The sequence below is a fragment of the Crassostrea angulata genome, chromosome 1, assembly GCF_025612915.1.
Source record: "Crassostrea angulata isolate pt1a10 chromosome 1, ASM2561291v2, whole genome shotgun sequence".
NCBI lineage: Eukaryota > Metazoa > Mollusca > Bivalvia > Ostreida > Ostreidae > Magallana > Magallana angulata.
The window spans coordinates 13217476-13244659 of NC_069111.1; the positions used below are offsets into that span (position 1 = coordinate 13217476).

General features: G+C 31.8%; 1 protein-coding gene across 1 annotated transcript; it reads right to left on the reverse strand.

Annotated features, from left to right (window-relative positions):
* Positions 1–18471: 18471 nt before the first annotated feature.
* Positions 18472–21930, reverse strand: LOC128165759 (cholecystokinin receptor type A-like). Its single transcript, XM_052830586.1, has 2 exons — positions 21329–21930; positions 18472–21173 (listed from the first exon to the last, which is right to left on the reverse strand). The coding sequence occupies exons 1-2, from the start codon at positions 21861–21863 to the stop codon at positions 20485–20487; spliced, it is 1224 nt and encodes a 407-aa protein (XP_052686546.1). The 5' UTR covers positions 21864–21930; the 3' UTR covers positions 18472–20484.
* Between the last annotated feature and the right edge of the window lie 5254 nt (positions 21931–27184).

Sequence of the window (27184 nt, forward strand, 5' to 3'; positions counted from 1 at the left end):
GTAAAGTCTAATTATGATCAAGCAAAATATTGACATTAAAATCTCCCATTTAAAAGAGGTATTTTAAGTTGCATTTCAATATTTGAGCAAAATGTGTTCCAATAGTCAGCTAGTGAATTAGGTGGCCTATACAGTACACCAACAAGGATCTTCTTCGTAGTAAGATGTATCTTTGACCAGAGAATTTCTAGATTAATATTTGCAAATCTCTACATTCATAGAACACAAATTCTTCAGAAATATACATTGTCACACCACCTCCACGCTTATCTCTATAAAGACACCTGGCTGGATAAAAGCCACTGATTAATAAAGAAGTATTATCAATGCTGCTATCAAGATATGTTTCACTAATGGTAATAATATCAAAATTAATTGGATAGTTCTGTAGCAATTATGTCAACTTTTGGCAGTAAACTATACATATTGTTGTGTGCTATTTTCAATGTCCTTAGTCTTGCAGAATTCGGTTTCTTTCAATGAAACCATTCGTAATAAATGATATTGAACCACATGAACAGTAACGTAATTTTATAATGAATATTAAAATAAATAACAAAGCAAATCATCATGTACAAGGAGAAAAACATAAAGTTGATAGATATCCAAGTTTTATAATCAGACTTCATATTCATTGGTATCAAAGATAAATAAGTTCACGTGAAAAATAAGAAGCATAGTTATGAGTCACAAGCTGCGTATTATTATCGGGAATAAACGGATTTTTCCGTTGGAAAACCCGATTAAAAACCCACAGAAATGGTACAATATAAATAAATATGTACGTGAAAAGTTGTACAGTGAACAGTGCTAGCATATTGTAATCATAATCATTAAACACTGCTTTTTGATTCCGCTCCTTTATAGATATCGATATATTAAACCCAAATATAACTTCGGGTTTTTTGATTGGTATAAAAGTAGAAACCAAGCGTCAAGTCGACCTAGATTAACATTATAACAGCTGGTTCAGAGTTTTAAGACACATGTTGAACTTTAACCTTAATGTATGCTTGGTGTTGATGTTTGGGGTCCGGTTGCAACTCTTTGTGTGTCAGGCACGTGTCTATGAAGCTCGTCCTCAAACGTGATGGTGATGATGTTGCCATCTAATAGTTAAATTTTGATTCGGCTATCCAAGGTCCAGCACCCGTCAATAAGCTTTAATTTCTTTCTGGAGACTTCAGATTCTTTTGAGTTCGCGATCGCGATAGCTATTAGGAAACGGACTAGGATATCTCTGGGTTTACCATGGATGATAGGATACGTGATGGTTGCAATCAGTTTTCGGTATGACGATGTTGTGGCCCATTCCTTTGAGCACGACCTTGTTTATCTTGATGTTAGAATTGTCAGGTTTTTCCTTCTTCTCCTCTTTAATTCCGAAGAATTTTAAACATGTTCGTGTGGAATACTGATCCAACTTGTCTAATTTTAATATAGTTTCACCCCGACATCTTCTTCAAGTTAAGCAAATTTTGAATTTATAGTTTCGTAAATGCAGGTTATTTTATTGATTCTTCTGGAAAATAATATTCACAGCTTCTTTCATTTTATTTCCGTCTCCGCTGTGCTCAGATGTTCTTAATATTGAACCGAGTATCATCAGCTGGTGTCAGCTGCAGTGCTTCCATTATTAGGCTGAACAGATTTTATTTTAAATGGTCTTTATATGTATTTGTTATCTTTCCTAATGTTTAGATGTAACGTATCAACACACAACACACACAGTTACAGTTATTTGCAAATCATGCATTACGTATTGATACAAATACGTGATCTGACATCAAGGTAAACACAGGTAGACATTGAAATGTTAAGGGGGATGTCTTCACCAAATAAGTGTAGGAGATTTTTGTTGCATGCATTTGTTACTAATAATAGGCACAGTATTCAACAAGAATAGACCTCAAAGTACAATACTCTATTTTTTAGAGAATTTTTTAAATATCAGTCTGCTTCCAGATAACCCCTTATATGTCAAATTTTTAAACATCAGTGTTTTAAAACTCTTATAAGTTGAAAAGTTTGAAAATAAAAAACAAAATAATCATCAATGAAGTTTGTATGATTTTTATTGGAATCAACATAGATATGAAACTAAAATATTTAAAAATTCTTTTAAGGCAAACTGCTGGATGAAATCTCAAAAAATTCTGAAAAGAGAACAATATTCGTTGGTTAATGAGATGAGATGGTTAATGAAAAAAAGAAATGGAATGAAATTGAAAAACTAAAAGAAATACTGAATTATTGCAAAAATCTTCCTTTGAAAAATCCTGTTCAAGAGTTGTCTTTCTTGATTTTTTCTTGGTCTCAAATATCTTGGGATCAATTTTCTAATTTGAAAAAATCACGAAGGAAAGTTTTAAAAAGGTAAAGATATAAGGTAAGTAGTGCTTATGATAATGTTTGAATCTGAAAAATTATATGTAATGAATGCATTATATTTATATTTAACTCTTTAAAACAAAATGATAGTAGTTACATTGCCTTTTACTTTTTTATATATACAATACAAAATTTTAATTATAAGCAACCTTAATCATATTTATACATACATTAGAAGTCCATAGTGATACACATGTACGTGTGGTACTTAGAAACATGCTCTTTTTCTGGCGTTCCCTCATGTGGCTTGCAAATCCGGGCTTCCATTGCTATTGCTACATGTACCTAGCTATATCTATTTTAATTTAAATACATTAGTTAAGTTTTAAACTTTCAATTCTAGTCTTGCTTATACTGCAAATGTTTTAAATTTGGGAAGTTGGGATCAATTAATACAAGACGGATGGTACTATAGACCTTTAGTTTTATATTAATCATGCATATAGGGTTCAAGTGAAAATTATCTGCTCACCTTTATCGATAATCCGTCACATATTTATGATCGTCTGTTGCAGATGACATGACAAATAAGTATTGCCAATAGCAGGGAAACAGTATATTATTTTGATTTCACGTTTTCTGTACATAAGTTTTCTGTACAAAACAGCTGATAATCAAATAAATGTTAGTTAAAAGGTTTAATCACGAAGGGAATTGACATATTTTCTAAGCGTTTTTGTGATTTCATTCTTATCTCATCTCCCTCGTTAGAAGAATTCAATTGAACGGTGTATAGCTATTTACTACCGCGACATAATGCTATCAATCCGGAACAAAATGGCGTTTCAAACGGTTGTCAGACATATTGTGAGATGTAGCCTTCCACCTTAAGAAATGCAGACTAGACTACCGACGACATAACAGTTTAGCAGATGCCGGGGTAGATCGTGAGACACGTGGGGTAGATCGTGAGATATGTAGCGAACATGGCGGTGAGCTGTATTTACGATACCTTTTCAAAGGAAACGGTAAAAATTGGATTGTCAGGTTATACAGTCTTTTTAAAGTATTCTACCGTCTAGGATTATAGATCGGAGCTTCCATCAACATATCTACCTTTTAGTTGGATTATATGAAAGCCTTTTTTTCGAAAAAAAAAAACGGAAAATAAGTGGAGCCTCAAATTGGGTGTCACATCTCGGCTATTGACCTTGACCGTCTAAACTTTTAAATATATTATATTTGTTCATAAAGTATTATTTAGCGAAGAAAAAATCAAAATATTTTTGCTTTGAAATTTTAACATTTTCAAATTTCTTTATACAGAACTCTTCATATAAAGGAGGAAAATATAGCCTTAAAATGGCCACGACCATCCAGTCATCTTAAACCAATACCAGCAGAATTTTTATATTTACGTGAAAGATTTAGACATGTACATCGAACCTTAAAAATATTTCTCTGATCGATTGAAATAAGAGAGTTATCATTCTTTTATTACAGTTACATGTAAGGCTATAGATAGACTATATATAATAACAAAACAAAATTATACATATAAGGTTGTTTTGAAAACACAGTAATACTGTACAAGCGAGCGACGTAATTTAAACAAAAGACGATTGAAATTAATACCGGTATGTCTGAAGCCTCAATGCTTTGGCTGCAAAAGAGTAGAAAACGCCAAAGAATGAAAAGACAACATGAATAAAATATATTTTATATAAAATACTCTGTGTGATTTTTAAAATTAAAAAAAATTATGGTCTATGTACTGTTTTACTTTTAAAATTAGTTGACAAATTGGGAAGACTTGACTTCTTAAGTGTAAGCTAACTTATTTGAGGACAGATGTTACAGTAATCAAACTAATTTTTCTTTTAATAGTTACCTGCTATAAAACCTTTTTCAGAGAATTACCAAACTCTTTTAAAGTGTGTTTGGTGACATCGCTCCCCAGTATTTAAAAACCATTTCCCAACATTTTGTTTGATTTTGAAATATGCACTGCTCTGGCATTTTTTAATGGCTGCAATCTTGCACTGTACGCTTGTTTCAGCACAACCACAACTTCTCGTGTCTTTTCTGAAGAAGTCGGGTATAAACATTTTTTTTTCTTTTACAAAATTGAGTCTCTTTCTGTCAATTTAATCATTTCTAAACATTTAAATAGTTTTTAAACATATTTGAATGTATTTCTTGGTGGTGTATTTAGGTTATATCATTGAATTTAATGATTAGAAATAGTTCAAAACTTAAGAGAAAATATATCTATATATATATACATACAAAAAAATTGATTAATATTTCATTGTACTTTACATTTTCCAAAAAAAAATTTCCAAAGCACAGGTTATTTATGAGTTATTTCCCTTAGCGCAATGTTAACGAAAGAGTTAAATAATATATTTAATCTATGTTATCATATATATTATATAGATATCAATATGTTAATCAATACAATTGCTTACTTTTAACTCGAATGATAGGCATCAAACGTTATACATATGTACGTTTCATCCAGTTATACTATTATGAGTATATATGTATGCCTAACTATATTTATCTCTCATTTTCTTCCATTACCTAATTTATTCTCTTGCATATTTCGCTCATTTTTATATTCCTTTATTTTCCTTTAGTTTATTCTCTTGTTTCTTATCGCCTTAAATCTCTCTTAAATGTATCGCCATCCCTACCTTTATCCACCCCCGTCCTTTCTACCTCTCTCTAAACTTGTTTATATATATGTTTATGACAACACACAACGGACGAGTATGGACGCGTGCCATTAATGAGTTCGCAAAATGGCCGCCGTAACACCGTTTTTTTCTGTAAGGTAGATTTAAAAAAAAAATAAAGCCTATTTTTTACGATAAGTAGAATTAAAAAATCGTCCAATGATGTCGATTCTCCGACTTTTTTTCGGCTTTCGCCGATGTTATTTTTTGAGTTAGTTCTCTTTGGTAAACAATTATCGTCTGCAAACCAAAAGAGCACCATACCTGTGAAAAAAATACTGGAAGGCGGAAACAAGTCGTCATACAGGTGTCTGATGTTGGATTTTACATGTACATGTATTAAACTGGAAGGATGATCGGCATAAACAGCAAAAGTTTGGAAATACTGGAGACCGGAGTAAAGCTAAAATCATAACTCAAAGTGAAACTTGTTGAAAAAAGGCGCCGCGAGATGACTGAATCCCATTTATGAGTCCTCAGAAAAAAACCAGAAAACATGCTTTTTAAGAATCAAAAAGCTTGATTTACTACAAGATCAGAGTCTATTGTCTTGAATAAAACCGTAATTAGACTGCTTCTCAACACTAGAAAGAGTTTTGTTGATATTTCGAGTAGCCTCCCTTTATATTTTTAAAACAAAGTCTCTACATAGCTTAACGAAGTAAATTGTATGATAATTTTACTCCCAATGCTGTAATACAATATGCAAAGTACCAGATATATCTGTCAAGTCATTTTTACCTTGTTGTTAGAAATAGTTGGTCCAAAAACTCCAGATAATGATTTGACGTGAGTAAACGTCAGCCATTTTGCGAACTCATTTATGACCAACTATTGTAGATCATTTCAGCCCTTTTCTATGGTTAGCTTTATCGTGGCTTGCGATGACAAAATCGCTAAATTCACTAATTCACTATTTAGCCGATACCTGGCTGCACAATGAAAAATTGATTTTAATATAAAGTGTTTTATTTTTGACTAACAGACATAGCAAACTTATCACTGTTGAAGACCTAGTGACAGTCTCTCAATTGAAAAGTGAGTATATATATGCTTGAAAGCTTATGAAGGCCATTTAAAGGAGTTGGCTCCTGCAATCAAAAGGCTTTAGTTCTTAAAGGGGCATGATCACGATTTTGGTCAAAAATTATTTTCTTCGATTTTAATGTTTACAATGCTTCAGTAAGGCATTTTTAATAGGCAATCAAAATTTGAGTGTCATTTGATAAGTTATAAGCGAGTTACAGAGCTTACAAACAGAACAAAGCGTTTGTTTACATTTTGAATGTTGAAGTGAAAATTCCAGTTTTAGACCTAAAATGATTGTGTTAATCGTTAGGAACTGTTTATTTATGCTTAAAATGAAAAAATAAGATAGACAAACCAACTTTAAAAAGGTTTTTAATGGTATATTGAACCTATGTAAACAAAAACAGGGCACGAGCCTTGTTTACATGACGAAGAATTGTAAGCCCTGTATCTTGCTTAAAACTCAACGACTGGCACCCAAATTTCATTTGATCATTAGAAATGCATTGCTAAAGCATTGCAAATAATAAAAACAGAAAAATAAAATTTGACCAAAATCGTGAACATGCCCTTTTCAATGCAATTTTACCTTCTGCCATCAGTTTGTGTTATAAATAATTTACTTATGTGTTTGAATGCATAGTTTACCTTGTATAGTATTCTGCTCTTCATATTATATATGTTGCAGTTGGTTTTAACATAAGTTACTTACAGTTACAGTATTTTGATTTTTGTTCTACTTGAATTATTGGTATGTACTAGATATGATGTACATCAATGTTTATATGTTTTGATCAGAATATAATCATATTCTGATCAATAAAATTTTCAACACATTCGTGAGTTTGTTAAATGTGTAGGTAGGAGAATGAGGAGGCATACAAGTATTTTAAAATCTACATGCACGCATAGCTGACCAAAATATAAAACAGAAATGCTTCTTTCGGCGCTACAATGCATTGAACATGATCTATCTGCAGTGTAAGAATAACTTTTAGATAAATCGTCTTTTCCTTTATATATTCCTTTATTTATTGAAATGAGCAATGGCACCAAATAAAAAGCTTTTCTATTAACATGTATTACAAATATTTAAGAAATAAACAACTTTATTTAGTGAACATGGCGTTATGAATAGCAATTGCTCTGTTGGCATATTCTATGATGCGCGCTAGCACATCATGGAAAATATGCCAGCAGAGCAGTTGCTATTCATAACGCCATGTTAACTAAATAATCGTTATTTATTACTTATATTTGCATTTTACCACTCACAAATACCCTGTATTAGCCTAGACCTTGACATTTAGCGATTGCATCAAAAATAAACATTCAGACTGTAATGTATCTTTTTAATTCATACAGATTTGTTAACAGAATCAATGATATGTTATAACAGTATAATTCCTTTACAAGCTTATCTTTTAAAAAGATTGGTGAGCTAGCGCTGTAGCCATCATAAAACACAGAAGCAGATTTCTAAAACATTGGTTTATATTTCTGAATAATTTATTAAATAGGAAGGCACAGTGGTGTACTGAAATTGTGCTGGAGTGGGGTCTCAATATAGAACTGTGAATCTAGAGTGGGCTTCACATCGGCAATGGCATAGCTTGTTGACTGTGCCCTAATCATTATGTATCTACTGTAATTTCAATTTCGAGGTGAAAATTTTCAAGAACCATTAGTACTGTTTTTTAGCAATCGTATTTTCTCGGGCCTTTCCGGCAAGCTCGAAAAACATATCCGAAGTTGTTTTCCGAGCTTGAAGAAATTTAAGGTAAAGCCAGCTATTTATCATAATATTGAAAATAACTTCGCATTATAAAACCTAAGCTACTGTTACTTTTTACCATTTACAATAAAACACAAAACTTCATGTGAATATGATAAAACGAAATTCAAATGGTACAATTTATCTACAGTAGTACAGTATTCCCAGAATCCCCTACTATAAAGTCGAGCATGCGTATTCCAGTGAAAAAGACTAGCATAGTTGCTAACGCTCGAGAGCGCTAGCAAAAATGTTATTATAAGACATGTTTTAATTAAATACATCAATTTTATGGAGTTGGAGAAAAACACATGATGTATCGTATATAGTGGTTTTAACCTATAACGTCGTGGAAAAGTAGATGACGTCAAACCTTTATGACGTCATAGTATACAGACAGAGCAATTGCGATTAGAGAAAAATAATTGCAGTTCCTCCGTATGGACTTACAGTGGGAAAGAACAATGGATATGCAAATATAATAAAATAATGATTAAGAAAAGGTTTAAATCACATAATTAATATTTTCACCTGTTTACACGCACTTTTCAGACATTCAATATGCAGTAAAATCATTAAATAATCTTAAACTTTCACTCAAATTATAAGGATTGATGACCTAAAATATAGGCTCAAAAAAACAGAGTAATTAACTTCTTTAAGAGCTGAGTTTTGATTTTCAAACTAAAATCCACAGATGTGCCAATGTGTTGTTGTTATTGAAATTAGCTTTTAATATTCCTACATAGATTTAAAGTAAAAAAAAAACCCATTAACATGTGTAAATTTTATAATTGAAATATTTAGAAACTTACGAAAACAAATTAGTTTGCTTTATGTCAAGCTTCATAACATTTTAAAACTGCAGTTACGTTGATTTGTTTTCAGACATTTCAAGGACTTTAGGAAAACACAAAATAATTCTCAACATGCTCAGCAGAAAAACATTTGCCCAAAAAAATTGGTGATTGCTATTACCATAATGTTTTTTCTTCATAAAACGCATTTGTGATATACCTTTTACATAAAATATGGTGATATTTTCACAAAAACTTATCAAAGTGCCTTCGTTAAACTCATGACAGTTTCTGGGAAACAATAACTTATTGGCGTCGTCTTGAAACATTTAAATTTTAGACGAAAAATGTATGTCATTCTCTAAGCATGCATTTGGTGATTTATTTTATTCAGCGAGAGCTGCTCTCTACATTTTATATGTTTGTCACAATTTCTTGTTCTAAAAAATATAGAGCCTTTCATTAAGGAAAATTGGATATCTTTCTTAACCGTCTAGACACACGTCGGATAATACTCTGCGTTATATTAAAACAATAAAATGCTTTCTTTGGTAATTCATTCGGAATATGAAGGTACCGACATTGCAAAATTATTGAAAATACCTTTTGATATTCCTACCTAGATTTAAAGTAAACAAAAACATTAACATGTGTGAATTTAATAATTGAAATATTTAGAAAGTTACGAAAACAAATTAGTTTGCTTTATGTTAAGTTTCATAACATTTTAAAATTAATTGCAGTTACGTTAATTTGTTTTCAGACATTTCAAGGACTTTAAGAAAACACAAAATAATTCTCAACATGCTCAGCAGAAAAACATTTGCCCGAAAATTGGTGATTGCTATTACCATAATGTTTTTTTCTTCATAAAACGCATTTGTGATATACCTTTAACATAAAATATGGTGATAATTTCATAAAAACTTATCAAAGTGCCTTTGTTAAACTCATGACAGTTTCTGGAAATCGGGAACAATAACTTATTGACGTTGTCTTGAAACATTTAAATTTTAGACGAAAAATGTATGTCATTCTCTAAGCATGCATTTGGCGATTTATTTTATTCAGCGAGAGCTGCTCTCTACATTTTATATGTTTGTCACAATTTCTTGTTCTTAAAAAATATAGAGCCTTTCATTAAGGAAAATTGTACATTTTTCTTAACCGTCTAGACACACGTCGGATAATACTCTGCTTTATATTTAAACAATAAAATGCTTTCTTTGGTGATCCATTCGGAATATGAAGGTACCGACATTGCCAAAACAAAAAACAAAAAAAAAACCAAAAAAAAAACCAACAAAACATAACCCGCTATTTGGTAGATGTAAATATACACACGTAAACACTTTACGTTATTCACCTACTCATGTCATCTGATTGGATAACTTTGAAACACAATACCTGGAGTGAGAATCGTAACTGTTTGTGACGCATCTTTTAAAAATTGTCTGTACTTTCATTGGTTGGTTTGAGAATGAAAATATCTATAAAATTTATTCCTATCTCTTGTCAGTCTTGGAAATGCTCTCGTTGAAAGACATGTCGGTAGAAACAGACACAACTGCTTTTTTTACATTCATGGTAATGTGCTCCATAGCTGGATGTGTTTTGAATGCTATAACCTTGGCGGTTTATTTAAAATGGAAGAGAATATACTCACCTAAACAGACGATCTTAAAGATTTTAACTATAGTTGATTTGTTTATTAGCATCATCATCATGCCATGTACTATAGTTGTCCAGTTTGCAGAAGTTCTTCACGCCGAAATCCGGCTTTTCCTTTCCTTCTTGAAACTAAGTTTTCTGTTTTCCTCGAGCTTGATTCTATTTATTGTAGCAGCACAACGCTTTTCAGCAGTCCACTTTCCTACACGCGCACAGACGGACTTCAATACTTATACTTCGGTCGGCATAGTTACCTGTTTTTCTTTTATTGTGAATGCACCAGTTGTATACTTCAAGTCTCCAAGCAAGAGCAACGCGGCTGGATTGACTGGTCCTGAGTTCGTCTCCTTGGCGGTATTTCTAGGCGGCGTAATTTTGATGATGTTTTTATATTTCAATATCTTCAACACACTCAAAAAACGAGCTAGCAAGCGACAGAACTCAACTGAATCCCGAATACATTCCCATACGCCACAAACTGGATCAGTGCAAATGATATCTGTCATTCCTTACAATGGAGAGCGCAAACTTCTGACGTATTCCACTCAAGAAGAGAGTAGAAAACCAAAACGACACAGCATATGTTTGCCTGTCAGTAGAAAAAGTCGGTGTGTCCTGAAAAACAAAGTAGCTCCATTGAAACCTGCCATGTCCCCAAATGTTCGAAGTAATAGCTTGACTCCAGTGGACAATTCATCTTTAAACGTATTGAGGTCCCCGTCCCCGTCCCATAGACTGCGAAGAAGTACCGAAGAAATAGCAAACAGGAAGATTGCTCTTTTGATGTGCATGAACACGATCACATTCGCTGTCACCTGGCTACCATACTGGATTGCGATTGCCGGTTTGTCTAATTCTGTGACTTTAAAGCATTTGTTTTTCCTGAATCAAGTTATAAATCCTATCGTGTACAGTCTTGCCAACAAACGATTTCTTTGTCATTTGAAAACATTTTTCACAATTAAGAACTGGACAAAATGTTTAAACAGTAATTAAATATTGTGTTGGAAAATGTGTTGTTAATTATCGTTTATTCAATAAATTTTAATGCTATAAATTATTCGTTATCTTTGTTTTCTATGAGAAAGAAGGGGAATGATATTTATATAATATTACTATTTGTGCATATTGGTAGCATATTGGTTCCGTCTGTGAGTATTAAATATTCCATTTTAAAGACTGCAAAAAATGACAATGACTATAATTAAATTTAAATTGACAATCGTTGTATACAGAAGTTTAAATTACACACAAAATCAATGTAATCCCAAACAATAACATTATGTGCCTCCCTGAAGGAATAAAAAGTAGACCGATTGGTTGATCACAACCTTTCTGCAGTCAATGACCAAATTAAATGCGGAAGATTAAAAGACAAAAAAATGCCAAAGCCGATTTCGTCGTAAAACACACTTTTCGTGTATGTACTCCCAGGACCACGGCTTGAGAGCATCAAACACTGTTTATAACATTTTGCTTGAATAAATTATAAACAAGAAACGGCTAATGTTTAAACAACGGGGGACACACTCTTACAAGTACCTCATATGTTTGACTAAGAATTTCATATTAAGTTTTATAGTCTGAAATCAGAAACAATCATAAAAACTGATGATCACAGTTTACTTTGCAGAGAGACATTATGTAATAAACTTTGATAGTTTCAAATGATATAATCATATTCACTTTGATATTTCAAAGTGTTCCATTCCATCTTCAATATTTTTAAGGTATTCCGTAAGTGTGAAATATTTTTTATTACAAGTGAAACAGATAAAAACGATAGAGTGGGTGACCTTCTTGTTAGCATAAAATAGTGATTTGGGGAAAACCGTTAATGATCATTATCACTTTTAAAGTCTGGAATAAAAAAATACAAAGAATGTTGCTAATCAAAATCGCCGTGAACTCTTTCAAAAAGTTCAAGACGAACTTGGTCATTGAAATATTAGTAGTCGTTATACCCCTGTAAAACAGTTACTATATAACTCTATACGAAAAAAAGTCCAGCATTTTGACTGTTGGACTGGAACTCTTAGATTAGAACTGTTAAAATCGACTGTTAAAAAAAATGTTGACCGGTTACGTCACATTCCGGGAAAACGTGTTATTGATTAGAAGGGGTATAACAAAACAGTTGTTGACTTTGTCTCGGGCAACTGTTGATCTGTCGGACCGGCTCGCAAACTGTTGCCCGCGGCCTTCGGCCTTGGGCAACAGTTTGCGAGATAGTCCGACAGACCAACTGTTGCCCTCGACCCAAGTCAACAACTGTATAATATTGAAACAGCGGGGACCAGGTGAAACAATTCTTATAACATTTTGATGGAAAAAATTATAAATACGAAACAACTAATGTTTAAACAATGAAGGACACACTCTTACTTATACCTGGATGGGACCTAGGTGGGATGTGTGTGGAAGATACCAATTTTACAATAGCAAATGTTCCTGTTGGATTCAAGTTAACATATTTTTGGTTCAGGTTTGCTGAATTGTCTCCTTTGTCAAAATAACGCAATGATTTTTTTCTTCACTTAGAGGCACCACGTTCATTCAAGTAACATTTAGAAATATTCATTTACCATTAAATTAATTCTAAGAGAAAACTAAAAGATGCTTTTCAAAAACATTTCAGACATTTATGATAATTTTAGTTATATTTTTCTCGCACAATTGATTGCGACATGAATCTTAAAGTTTTAAGTTTCCCTAGTATTGCTACTCTCGAACTCTCACAAATAGACGTGACAGCCTATATTTAGCGTAAAAAAGCCTAAAAGCAAAATAAAAACAGAGTCTACGTAGAACCTTAGGCGTTTTCTGTGCTGTTTATAAGCTGATGTTAATTGATAATCATATAACTCTTCGCTTCGAAGACGATCACGGAGAAGAAAGTTTTCATATGTTTAAAATCGATTGCACTTTTATAATTTTACCAAAAGCAATGAAAAGGAAGGCAATAAATACCGACACTTTATATTTGGAGAATTTTGAATTAACCCATACAAAAATAAACTTAGCTGTTTGATAGCATTGGATTTTACAAGATTTCTATCAAATGTAGAATACATTGCATAGTAATTTGAATACCATTTTACTCTTTTAACATATTGTTTCATATGAAACATGAAATGATGTTACAGTTAATAACAAGCTGGTAATTGGGGACCATTTAATTATTTTTCTCTGGTAATGATAAAAAATGGTCCTTATCCGATAGTTAAAATTTATTTTTTAGATCTATGAAAAAATGACAATAACAAACCCTGAACCATTTCAAAAATCCATAAATCTTTATCAAATCTAGTTAATTTTGAAAGAGAAACATAAGATGACGTATTTATTGTTAAACATAACGCTCTTTTTTTGTTCTTTTTTGGTATTTAAATATATGTTTTAGGTTTTAAAGTAATTCCTTCAATTCATTCAATTCATAAAGTCTATGAGTTTTGTTTCTTTTTATTTCTGACAATGTTTTGTAATACTATTTTTGTTCACAATATTAAAGAAATTCAAAATATAAACCTTCAGAAATATACTTTTCATTTACATATACATTTTAATTTTTTTATTATTTTTTTTGGGGGGGGGGGGGGGCTGTGATTGTTTATTACTGGTTTGTGAATAGTTGTAAATGAAATATGGTGAAAACAAACAGTATTGAAAATTAAAAGTCCAAAGGAAAATACAGAATCGGTTCAGAGCAAACACGGACATTTACAAAAGTTAGAGGTAGGATCATGTGTAATGGAGGAGTGAGCACATTGAAAATATGCATTTTTTGTATAAAGTATTTTACAAAATATTAACTCTTGATACATGTATATCTATATAAGGGTATATCTAACATAACATAGAACAAGTCAACAAATTTTTGCATAACTGTGATTCATACGACCTTTGCTTGTTTACTACAAAATCAAATAGCTACTGACACTGGATTAACTGCATTGCAGACATGACTCATTAACAAGTATACATTCATCTATGTTGGTTAATATAACTGATCATGCCGTCTTTTTCATTCTAGTGCAGAATACGCTCATTCAATTGATTATTTAATATGGTTTTACAAATCAAACTTGTTGTGTTGATCAATCTCTTTAATTGAAAAAAAATTAAAGGAAATGTTTAACCATTATATGTTTTCTTCTGTGTGGATTGTGCAGTTAAAAGAGTAGCAAGTATTGTTAATCTGTACCTTTTTCCTTTCGGAGATGTTGCATATTTATATCAGTAGAAAAGAGGAAAAAATGTTTTTCAGTTAATAGCTTCATATATATTAAATGTATAAATGAAATACTGGTCATTGTTTACACCTTTCTGTATCTTTTTTGAGAAGTAACAACAGAAGACGTTAAAGAAGCATGGTCACGATTTTGGTCAAAAATTATTTTTCCGATATCAATGTTAACAATGCTTCAGTAAGGCATATTAAATAAGCAACCAAAATTTGAGTGTTACTCGTTAAGTTGTAAGCAAGCTACAGAGCATGAATTTCTTTGCTTTGTAAACAAAGCTTTTGTTTAAATTTTTGAATGTTGAAGTGAAAATTCCAGTTTTAGACCTAAGATGAATGAGCTAAACGTTGGGAACTGTATATTTATGCATAAAATGAATAAGAACATAGAAAAATCAGCTTGAAAACGATTTTTACTACCATATTAAACGTATGTAAAAATATACAGGGCACGAGTCTTGTTTACATATCAAGGAATTGTGAGCCCTGTATCTTGCTTATAACAATACGACTGACTCTCAAATTTTATTTGATCATTAGAAATGGATTTCTAAGGCATTGTAAATTATAAAAACAGAAAAAGAGAACTTGACCAAAATTGTGACCATGACCCGTTAATGTTCGTCAACGCATTTAAACAGACCCAGTTTCATTTTTTGATGCTATTCTCAACTTTGAAATGTACATAAATGTACTTGTTTGTAGCTAACCATTTGTATTTCTTTGCTTGGTAGAAGGTCTTTTTACAGGAATACAAGAAATACCCTGATATTAAACGCTTAAGGTGGACGAGATTAATACATGTATCAATGTGGAATAGAAAAGGTTAAATACGGATTATCTAACATTGTTTGGGTTGGAAAAATTGAACAAATTACTCTTGTAGAAATATTTTTGAATAATCAACGAATCAGAATTTTTACTTGATCATATATGAAGATTCCAAACATTTTAATGGTAAGACCATATTAGGAGCATAACAATACCCATGCACTAGATTTTCCCACAGGAATGTTATTTCCGTTAATTAGTTTCCACCTCTCCAAAGTATAACATACGGATACCCTCCAATAGTGACCTTGCGTTGATGCCTTGACTTGGTATGTCTTTACCAAAACAAATGGTAAGCTCTACTTCAAATGTTCTCAACTTTTGTTTACATTGAAAGGTAACTTGCAAAGGAATGCCACTGAAGATAAAACAGCGTTCTTATTAATATCAACCGTTCTACAATTACACGTAGCTATAGGTTAACTCTAGTCATGTTTTATTAAACAATAATAGATAGTCTTTAATTTTTCATCATCTGTAATATAAGCCAACTTTATTGTACCTGTGAAATTTAATTAAAATCAAATAAAGGACCATCTTAACATTTTAATGAGTGATCATTAATATATTTTTCTCAAATATGTAAGAAAGACTTCTACCAATTGTTTGACATAAAGGGTCATCTCAAGGTATCAAAATGAATCAATGCACTGACTTGGATTTTTACATGTAAATCCTGGCTACTGGCATATCAACTTTTTTGCATGAAGACGACATCTCGATAGTAAATATTATGATTATGCCTATTTTTCTGTAAAATATTTCTGACATAATACATGTTTATGCAATCTCATGAATCACTTATTTTCTCTCCCACTCTCAATTTCCTTCTTTGCCTCTTTTTCTCTGTCTTAAAATTGTTAAAAATTTATTTTGTCAATAGATCTTTCATTTGTTCAAAAACTGCTTGCACGTAAATATTGTATGTGCAAATGAAATTCATTTTAAAAGAGAAAAACAAGATTTCAACATGTACCAAATAGTGTTGTTGTTTTGTTTGTTTTTGTTTCTGTTTTTTTTTTGTTTTTGTTTTTATTTTGTAGTTTCCGTTTTCTTTTGTTAGTAATTTTGAAAAATTGAAAAAATAGATTGGTACAATGGACTCGTTCATCAAGAATAGCATATTTCTCTGTGTAAAAATCTCGACAAGATGTTTGATTTGTGGTAGGCAGACTGTATATTATACACTACCGTTTGTGACTTGAACTATTAAGGGAATGAATAACTGCACTCATCGCCAGGTTTTGGGTCTTTTTTCGGTTGCTTCTGTTTCGTTTACTTTTTGACCTATTTTCACTTTTGTTTATTCATGAAAGAGTCTTGTCAATTTGAAGCAAAATTTAAGATATTAGACTGTGATTTAATGAACTGGATTATTTTTATCTGCCCTTGGTTGAACATAAGATTTTTATTAATATGCCTGAGAGGTGGAGCTGACATTATCAGAATGCTACTAAATTTAGACTAGCATCAATAACAATGCCATGTATTCAAAACTATGTAATCACTCTTTCACCTTAGCCCTTCCTATTATTATGGCACAAGTGTGATATTTACTGATGTTTCAACAATAAGACAACGCCAATGTAAGTACAGAAGACGTTAAATCAATGATTGACGACTAAACGTGTTCGAAAACGTTGCCTTAGTTAGATCATGATATGTCGTGTGGAATTAAGTATTCACAAAGTTACCCAAGGTGAGAAATCACGTGGTCAATTATAATATTCAACATGTCTTAAGTCTTCGTTGCAACAAAGAAAGCAAAATTGAAAGAATCGGGTTTTTTTTTTCTATTTTAAACCATGAGCACATGTTCGTCTATTAATCTCCCTTTAACACAACTTAGATAATTCTATACAACTACTGTTAAACGGAAAACAATATACAAACACGTGCTTATCATGTATGAAGTCGGTATAAAAGTGGGCGTCCTCATTATCGAGATTATGGAGATTGAAAAAATCATGATGACTCCGTCTATGAAAACAAATTTGTACTTGGTAACTTATTTTTATTACGTGTAATTACGTAAAGTTGCAGTTGGGATGCTGTCCATTCCTGCAATAAAAGAAAAATGCTTGTTTTAAAAAGATTATTTTGCAAATATGTCGCATATCCTTAATCGCAGTCATCCTTTATCTACTTGACTGTATAAAAATGGGGTTAACATTTTATACGCACACATGTATCATGACAAATACTTCCCCTTATTAGTTACCAATAGTGTCTAACATATATTTAAGATCGATAACAGTTTATTTTTACCAAAAATTAAAAAAAAAACAACCGGAAAATGTTAGATAAAATAGTTTATAGCAGAAGTTTGAATATGATTATACTTTTTGCCTGATTGATCGTACTTACAATACAAAAATGTTAAATAACAGCGATTGGGAAATTGGGTTAATCTTTTATTCGCACCGGTATTTCTAATTTCCAAAACACAACCGACATTATGAGACATCCACATGATTTTTTCAATATAGCTTAGATTTAAAAACTAATGCGTCCGTCTTCATACTGGCATACAAGTGCAGTCTATTGATCGTTTTCCATATCATACAAAGGGGGATTTGGACTGAGATAGCTGTCTCACAATTAATCTTTGTAAGCAAAACTACGTACATCCCATTCAGACGGAAAACCCCTCTTTGCACACAAGCAATGACAATAAAGGAAGTTGATCACTTGAGTCCTTGATCAATTTGTGTACTAAGCGCTTTCCACAGTTAAAACCGAGGAAGCAGTAACACTTCCTGAAAAATATACTATCATGAATGATCAACAAATCTTAATTATCTTAAATATCTTTGGGTTTTGTTGTTTGTTTGTTTATTGCTAAGGATTGAATTTAAATTATCTTATTGCCTAACTTGGCTGTTTTGAAGTGACGTAATCCATATTGAAAAAATAAACCATGAATAACATTGATTTAGGGATAAAATTACATCTGCTGATTTGCATAATGTAATTAGATATTAAATTTGATAATACCACTGGTTCAATTATCGAGCATTTTTCATGCGATAAAAATAATTAATCGAATCTGTATTCTATGTTTTATTCTTTTTTAATTTTATTTGAAAATAATTTACAAATAATAAATGATTACGAATATATTAATACTCATCGTTTAAAACTCTAACATAGAACTTAAATGTACAGTATGCCTGAATAAAAGAAGACTGAAAACTTATATTCATAAACAAAACTAACGATATTATAAGATGAACAAAACAAACTTTACGCTGTGAAAAATAACGCGTATGTAAGCGTTCAATCATCTAAAACGTTAAAAAGAAATATTCAACATTTTCATTTAACAGTTTTCACTGGTGTTTTTTTTAAATTCTATCAAATAAGATGTAAAGTTGTTACTCCTCCGAACAGTCTGATGTACAAATTATGTATTGTTAAATTAAGAAGTAAAATCTTATATTGGTTTGAATAGAAAACGCGTGTCGAAAACACTTAATGCATGTACTTTCTATTTTATAACCATTCTTTATCATTCATATTAATTGTTAAATTATATCATTTAGAAAATTGAACATTTTGCATATTGAAAAATATCCGTAAATGACAGCATGTATGGCTTTAGGATAGAGTTTTACAGCTGCTGTACTAAATACATGGATTTCTACTGAAACATATGTTTTAAACAATGAATTAAAGACACACGTTTAAAATTCCCTTGTGACGGAAAATAAAAAATACAAGAAACATGTGAATATATTTTTAACGCAATATGTTTTGAAAACCCATCTTTTAGAAAAAGGAAACAGAAATTATATGAAATTGGCTTTTAATGAAAAAGTTCACATTTTTTTCAGATGGACGAAACAAGGCAAAACAAGGTGCAGGTTATGCTTATTTTCTAAAAAAAAGGATTTCAAACATACTTAGCCATTATGATATTAACACTATGATTACTAAAGGAAATACTTTAAAATTCAAAAGCATACTTCATGAGATAATGGAATATTGCTGAGGATACAGTTCTCGATAGGATAACATTATATATTCAAAATGTTCACGTATTTCGGTTTTGCTTTGGAAATAGACACCAGACTGAGTATTTGTTTAATATATATATTTTCCAATATTCATGAAATGTAACGTTGTGTCGTTGCTCTTGAAGATGAATCGTTTACATATCAATTTTCGTTGACGTGCAATAAATTATGTACCCGAAACATAATAATGATTCAGCATTCCAATAAATGAGGCCTAGACAAAAGTCAATATAATTTCAAATATAATTTCAATTTTCATTTATATTGAATTCCCCCCCCTGAAAAAAAATAATTCAAATCTTCTGAAATGAACAATTTTTAAAGTACTCCAGCATATTGGCTAGACATATTAATGTAATTTGAACTCTAAAGACATTAACGTCTAAAAGTCAATATTTGCTGGTATGTTTGCTGATTCAATAAGCAATTGCGGTACTATTAGCAAGAGAATGACCAGAAACAAAAATAGTCTCAACTTTAGCATGCAGGATCAGTTCGATTTTACTGACTTTATCACAGCCCTTGTTTTTCGTTTATTTTATACAGCACAGTTTGACAGATTTATGTGTGTTAGCTGTTATTACAACGACAAGGAAGTCAATGTGAACATTTTAACCTTGGAGATAATTATTTTTCATCGAAACATATGTTTACCCGGCACATTCACAAACTCCTTGTAAAGTATTGCATAATTTGATGAAATAATTGCCAAAGCACGATCTTAAATCAGAATGTCGCATATCATACAGAAATATATCAAGAATTTACATGCTGATATGATCTCTACTAACAGCAGTGCCAATGGTTTTGTTGATAGATGTAGATCTTAAAAGTTTTCCATTGTTTGGATTCGTCGTTTTGTTCTGCGATCAATGATTGCTTAAATTCTTTTTTAAGCACTCTAAGTAGGGAAAGAAACGCACACTTCAAGTTCATTCTCGCTGTTCTGAGGTACATTATTTCTTTATTGTATATTCTACAGATGGGAAAATACGATAACACATTCAATAACTTAAAACTCAACAACTAAAACAAAACTCTGACAAAACTATGTTTTTTTAAAACAGGATAACCTTTTCTTAATTTCCTGCTTAAATCTTGAATCAAAAGCAGCATATAAAAAGGGGTTTACAATATTGTTCACAATATAAAATCTATAGAAAAATAGAGATGCTCTTATTTGGTTGTCAGTGAGTCCACTCCAATAGCCCCTGTTTGTTGCCTCTGAAATCATGATGACCAGTCTGGGAGTGAAAGTCAAAATAAACACAAGGGTAATGCACATAAACAGAATTGAGATTTTGAATTTTCTGAGAACTTGCGGAACGGTGTAAACATGGCTGATGATGCTTTTCTTTCTCGGGTTGTTGCTGCTTTTTTTCCTGGGAAGATCAGCATCCGTGCTCTCTAGTTCGTCATCTGTGGAATAAAAAGAATCGGCCGAGTCTTTTCGTGCTTTGTTTTCTTCATTTTCTTTTACTGAATTCTCCAGGAAAACGTCATCGTTACCATCAGATACAACTCCCGAGTCGGACTTCGGTGAAATATAACTCTTCCTTGGAGATGATGCAAATCGACTCCGAAATTTGGTTTGTTTGTAAATAGTTTTCCCGACAAAGACGTATAGAATTGTAACTGCTGTGATACCAGTGAAAGCAACAGCAGCTAGAACAACATTATATATTGTGAAGTATCCTTCCAGACCTGTTAGAAAAGTATTTCGCCCACATCTGTATCCTAAAAAGCAATAAAAAAAACCGTCAGTAGGAACTTTTTAAAAAAAAACAAATGCACTTTTTCTACGTAAAGAAAAGAATAGTAAAAATGGTACTTCGTATAATAATAAATGTCAAAGTAGCGATAACAAATAGAAATCAAATGAAAAAAATTACCTGTAAGATGAGAAGTACCCCTTGCAGGAAATGAAATTTCACCATGGAAAAATACTGTTGGAAAGGTTAAAATAGCAGACAGAACGAATAACGCAATAATGGAAAGCTGCTTAGCAAGTGGCGTCATCTGTGGTCCAAATGGTTTGCAAACTTTCTTGTATCGTTCTATGGCAATCAATAAAAGCATCAGTGCTGAGACCAAGGTGGACCATTTTGTGAGAAACCAAAGGCCTTTACACAAAGCATCTCCTGAAAATCGGATGGGTAACAGATTTAAAGCTAGACCAAATCCACTTCCAACAATACACGACAGAGCATCCGATACCGCTAGATATGGAATGAAAAACCGATCCGTGCGGTGCTTGGTGATGCAAAATTTGTAAATGTAAAACACTAAAGAGTTTCCGAGCACTCCGATTACCAGATATACGCCTAAAATGACGGTGTTGACAGTCAAAAACTCGGCTCGTTGACTGTTCAGCGTATAGATATCAATATCATCTTCAGTCTTGTTTGTGATATTCTGGATACCCATGCTTTTGTACGGCGTTGGAATTTTACCCAAGGGACTCAAGTGATTGTGTTGGATTAATTTAGTATCGGGAAGCTAGCTTTCTTTATATAGAGTACTCATGTCCTCCCTTAAGTGGAAGGAACTTAGATGGAGCATGTGTCATATCCGTGACATTACATTTTTCGTTAGTTCATAAATCTTTTCATTGATTAGCAAAACAATCTGCACAGTGTACCGAACAGAGGCAATTTTTCCTTATATTTTGTATACGTGTTATATCAGTGCACTGATCATGATATCTTTATCAGAGAGGGTATCTTTACTCTTTTTTTTTTTACTTCATACTCTATTAGGAACATATTGTACGTCAGACACTTGTCCGCCTAAAAATAAATAGTTTAAACGCCCAAGGTTACAACGTACACGAATAATCGAAATGCTGTTTTGAGAATGTGGTTTCACTGTATATTTAGCCCAATGACTCATTCAATCCACAGTGATCATGAGGTGGCAATCTGCGTATTTTGTTTACATGTTTTTATTAGAACAAACATATTAATCAATTTCCGAGTGAGAAACAGTCATTAGAAAAAGACACGATTTCTTGTTAAGATAAATAAGATACTTTTATGTCTAAAACGTAATTTTTTGTAAAATAATTTTGTCGAACTAGCTCGTGAATAGCTTTTATCCTTAATTTGATACTAAAAATTTGATGAAAGTTTTAAAATGATTAAAATTATATTCTAGTCACTACAAAGTAATGATACATTAAATAAAAAATCAAACGTTCATTAAATATACATTGTAACGTTAAGGTTTAAGTCAAGATCGGCGTTTAAAAATTTGTTAAGAATTATCAAGTAGAAACAAATTCTAATTAATGAATAAAAATCGTTAGATTGTGAAAGCCGCTTGTGACATATTGTTTAATTTAAATATACCATTATTAAATCAAGGAATAATACACACAATCTTCTGTTGACGCTACTTTGGAAAAGTTAGGCACATATACTTGTACATTGTATATGAAATTTAAAATATAATAATTACATATTCATGTTAATTGCATGACAATTATTCAGATGCTTATCACAATCATATCATAACTGTGAGGATGACACAGTGTTTGTTGATCGCATGAGATCGTGTCTCGGGGTTTTATTCCCTTTGTTTCATAAAGTATATGTCAGCTCTATTGTGTTTATTAATGCAAACATAGTAGATTATAAAGATTAAAATTATATAATATATCATTGAATTGGGATTCAGATAGCATTTTGTGTCTTATCTTTGAATCAATGTTGGAATGAAATTCTGATATATTTTCATGTTCACAATAGGAAACGGAAAAAATTTAATTTTTAATGAAATATTAATTTCGTATTTTAATTGGCAATAATGCTTTTTTCTGATGAAAGTTATTTATATAAGATAAACGTTACTGTGCCTAGGTTAATTGATCAAAGGTGCATCTATAATGTAGGTAGGATACTTTAGTTGTGGTTGTAAAACACCACCAAGCACAACTACGATGCATGAATGTAAGTTTACATCGGCGTATGGAACGCCTCAACTGGCTTATGTAGATAATCTCCATAATATGATGATACTTCAATATTACGTGCTGATACTTCAACATTACATGATGGTACTTTAACATTACGTGCTGATACTTCAACATTACACGATGGTACTTTAACATTACGTGCTGATACTTTAACATTACGTGCTGATACTTTAACATTACATGATGGTACTTTAACATTACGTGCTGATACTTTAACATTACATGATGGTACTTTAACATTACGTTGCTGATACTTCAACATTACATGATGGTACTTTAACATTACGTGCTGATACTTTAATATTATATGCTGATACTTCTTCATTACATGATAGTTCTTCACTTTGCGGTGGTTCTAAAAATAGGTAGGCGTCGCCTCGGGATCGAAATACGCTAAAACTCAGAACAGGTAAATGCCTGTAGAGGTATAGAGTATGCTGTAAAGTTTTTAAGACTGGGCTGTTTCTCTGTTTCAGATAGGACTAAGGTCCACTGAGACTAATTTAGATCTAGATACTCAACAAATGCTACTATTTGATTGTCTTTTGAAAGGGTTATTTTAAATTTTGAAAAATAGTTGCTTGGTGAGAACATTGGGACTCAGCGCATAATGTTAAAGTACCATCATCTAATGCTGAAATATCAGCACGTAATGTTAAAGTACCATCATGTAATGTTGAAGTATCAGCATGTAATATTGAAGTATCATCATATTATGGAGATTATCTACATAAGGCAGTTGAGGCGTTCCATATCGGCGGCCATTTTTTCAATGTTCAAGTCCGTTCAAATGAAAGGTCGCATCCTCTTTAAAAGGGGGATAATTTACAATAATTGAATTTCTGTTGACATTTTCCCAGGTAAATTCTTCTCAAAACCCATTTAAACAAAAAAGCTGAATCTTGTGTGGAAGCTTCCTTGGGTAGAGTTGACACAATTTTGTTCAAATCATGATCCCCGGGGTAGGATAAGCCAAATTGGGGAGAGGTGCTCATTTTTTAAATATAGGAATTTATAAAAGTATTCTTCTTAAAATTAAAATCGACTGAAACTGTTGCTTGTGTTGAAACATCGTCAGGTCGTGTTAATTCATAATTGTACAAATTATGATCCCCGAAGAAGGTGGGCCATAAGGGTTGGGGTGAAATTTTAACATTGGACATGAATGAGCTCGAGAGAAATTGTTAAAAAACATTTCAAATCAAATAAATCAGAAAAGTAGTTACAGCATCTTCAAATATAATAGGTACAAATTCTTACAAATCATGATTCCTGGAAGTGGGTAGGGGCAACCATTTTTGTGTTGAATTTTAAATATAGAAATATATAAAGGAAAATCTTTTAGTACCCTCTTCCCAAAACTATTTGTCCGGAAAAACTTCAAAACTAAAATTTGTAGTAAGTGATATAAACTTAAAATTATTTTATTCATAGTCCCCGAATGTACACATAGAGTACTTTTTCAGTGTTTGTATTCTCTCATATATGAATTATAGATCGATCATTATCACGTCCAGTAGGAATAGATATATCTTGCCTTATGTCCAAGAAATTGGAAATATCATTGTATTCATAACACTTGAATGATCTTTGATTTTAATTTTAAAAAATCAACCTTGTGTCTAGGTTACCATGTGTACGACATTTCCTTATTACTGTGTCAATTCGTACATAAGTGGCAAATGTAGTTCACACTACTATGGGCTTGTAAGGAAATATATGAAACACTGGAACGACACAGAATGCATGTACACGATTTTCCATTTATGTTTAATTGAAGGTACGATAAAAATGTCAAGTGATCGAACAATGTTCGCATGGTTGAATGTGCATTGGCTTTCTTTTGGTTTATTGTTAATAATAAAAAGTTAACGATCTAAATAAAATATACTATTTACGAATAATTGTTCCTCCAATTTTATATATTTTGATTTACTATGATTTTCAATGCATAATAATGGGATATTAAACAATTTTCAATCGTTCTGAGTTAGTTAAATGAGTAAAATTCAAGATGCAATTAAATGGACAATCATTGCAATTTTGAAAATTTATTTGGTGGAGTATTTTATTTGATAACAACTTCAAATGATTTCATGGTTTAGAATATCGGACATTGAATACCATCAACTGCATCTGCAACAAATCGGCTAAACCTTGTCTTAGGTGTATACAACTACAATATACAATCATTTATGTTTACTCAATAATAAAACAAATTATAATGAATGCAATCAAGGTCTGCTTAATGTTACAGGTTTTCATCAAATCTACATATTCCCAATTGCTTCCTTCAAGTAAATATAAAGACATCTACGAAAATATGAAGCTAGGATAATCTAACTTTGGTTTTATATACGATATAAATATGCCTATATTTTATTATATATAAAATATGGATACTTTGCGTTTCTATGAAGGAATTCTCTCATAGCTAAAAAATTATCCAAAACAACACCCATTCGAAAATCACATTTGTTCATTAAACCACTTTAAAACGTAAGGTATGTTTCAATCAACATATCTAATGAAACAGTTATCTAAAAAAGATTGACATGTCAGAGTGATTAAATTTGAGTAGGAACTAGATCTATCCAGACAGCCTGGGCATATTAAGTAAAATCAGAAACTTTTGCTGCTTGTCTGGGACTGAAAAAGACTTGTCTTTAATTGTGGTTCATGCATTGACATAGCAAAATTGATATCTTATTAATAATATCTAATTGATATCTCCTAAGACAGTCTCTTGTTTTGGCTAGTTTTCCTTCTGCATTTCTGTATTTACATATATGTGCTGATTTTTAACTTGTTAAATCGCCATTATATTGAAAGGCAGTAAAGCTCGCCTGGATAATATTATAAATGTATTTATGTCTACTGAATTCAATTGAATATTAGTATTTGTATATACGAATGCTTAAAAATTGATCTCCGAGACTGTTTACTCTTCTCCAAAAAAACATATGCATCCATCGAAAACCATAAAAATCCTCGTATTATTACTAAAGTATGACGATCAGACAATTTACATTGGGATTTTATTCTCATTAAAAAGAATAGCCTCAATAGCAAACCAAAACGAAAGAAATTGAACATAAATTTGGGATTTTTTTGTGTCAGCCATGTTATGACGTGAACCTTTGAAATATATAAAAAAGACTATTTAGCTTAACTGAACTTTGTCATATTTTAACATTTCACATTGATATAGGGGTTAAAAGTGGTCCATTATTTTCCTTATTTTTGAAGTATGCATCAAACGAATAACAGGGCAGTGTAGGGGTATATGAAGCTATTATTTCCCGGTCTCAAATATTGGCTGTAGGGGTACCACCAAGTTGCTCCTAGGGGTTCTGGCTAATTTCAGGGGTTTAAATCTCGCTTGAGATTGACCACAAGAACTTAGAAACACTAGGATTAGGTCGAGGACCTCAAGAGGTATTCATAATAAGCGTTAGAGGGCACCTTTGACCCCTACAAAGATACAGTTAGCTCACTCGAACTTTGTCATATTTTATCATTTCACAATGATATATAGGTTAAAAGTGGTCCATTATCTTCCTTATCTTTGAAGTATGCATCAAACGAATAACAGGGCAGTGTATGGGGCATGTGGGACTATTATTTCCCGGTCTCAAATTTGGGCTGTAGGGGTACCACCAAGTTGCTCCCAGGAGTTCTTGCTCATTTCAGGGGTTTATATCTCACTTGAGATTGACCACAAGAACTTGGAAACACTAGGATAAGGTAGAGGACCTCAAGGTATTCAAAA

Excerpts from the sequence above, each read along its gene's own strand:
- LOC128165759 (XM_052830586.1), bottom strand. The coding sequence starts at position 21,863 with ATGGGTATCCAGAATATCACAAACAAGACTGAAGATGATATTGATATC. Across the intron at positions 21,174-21,328 it reads GGGTACTTCTCATCTTACAG|GATACAGATGTGGGCGAAAT; the intron begins GTAATTTTTTTC and ends ATTGCTTTTTAG.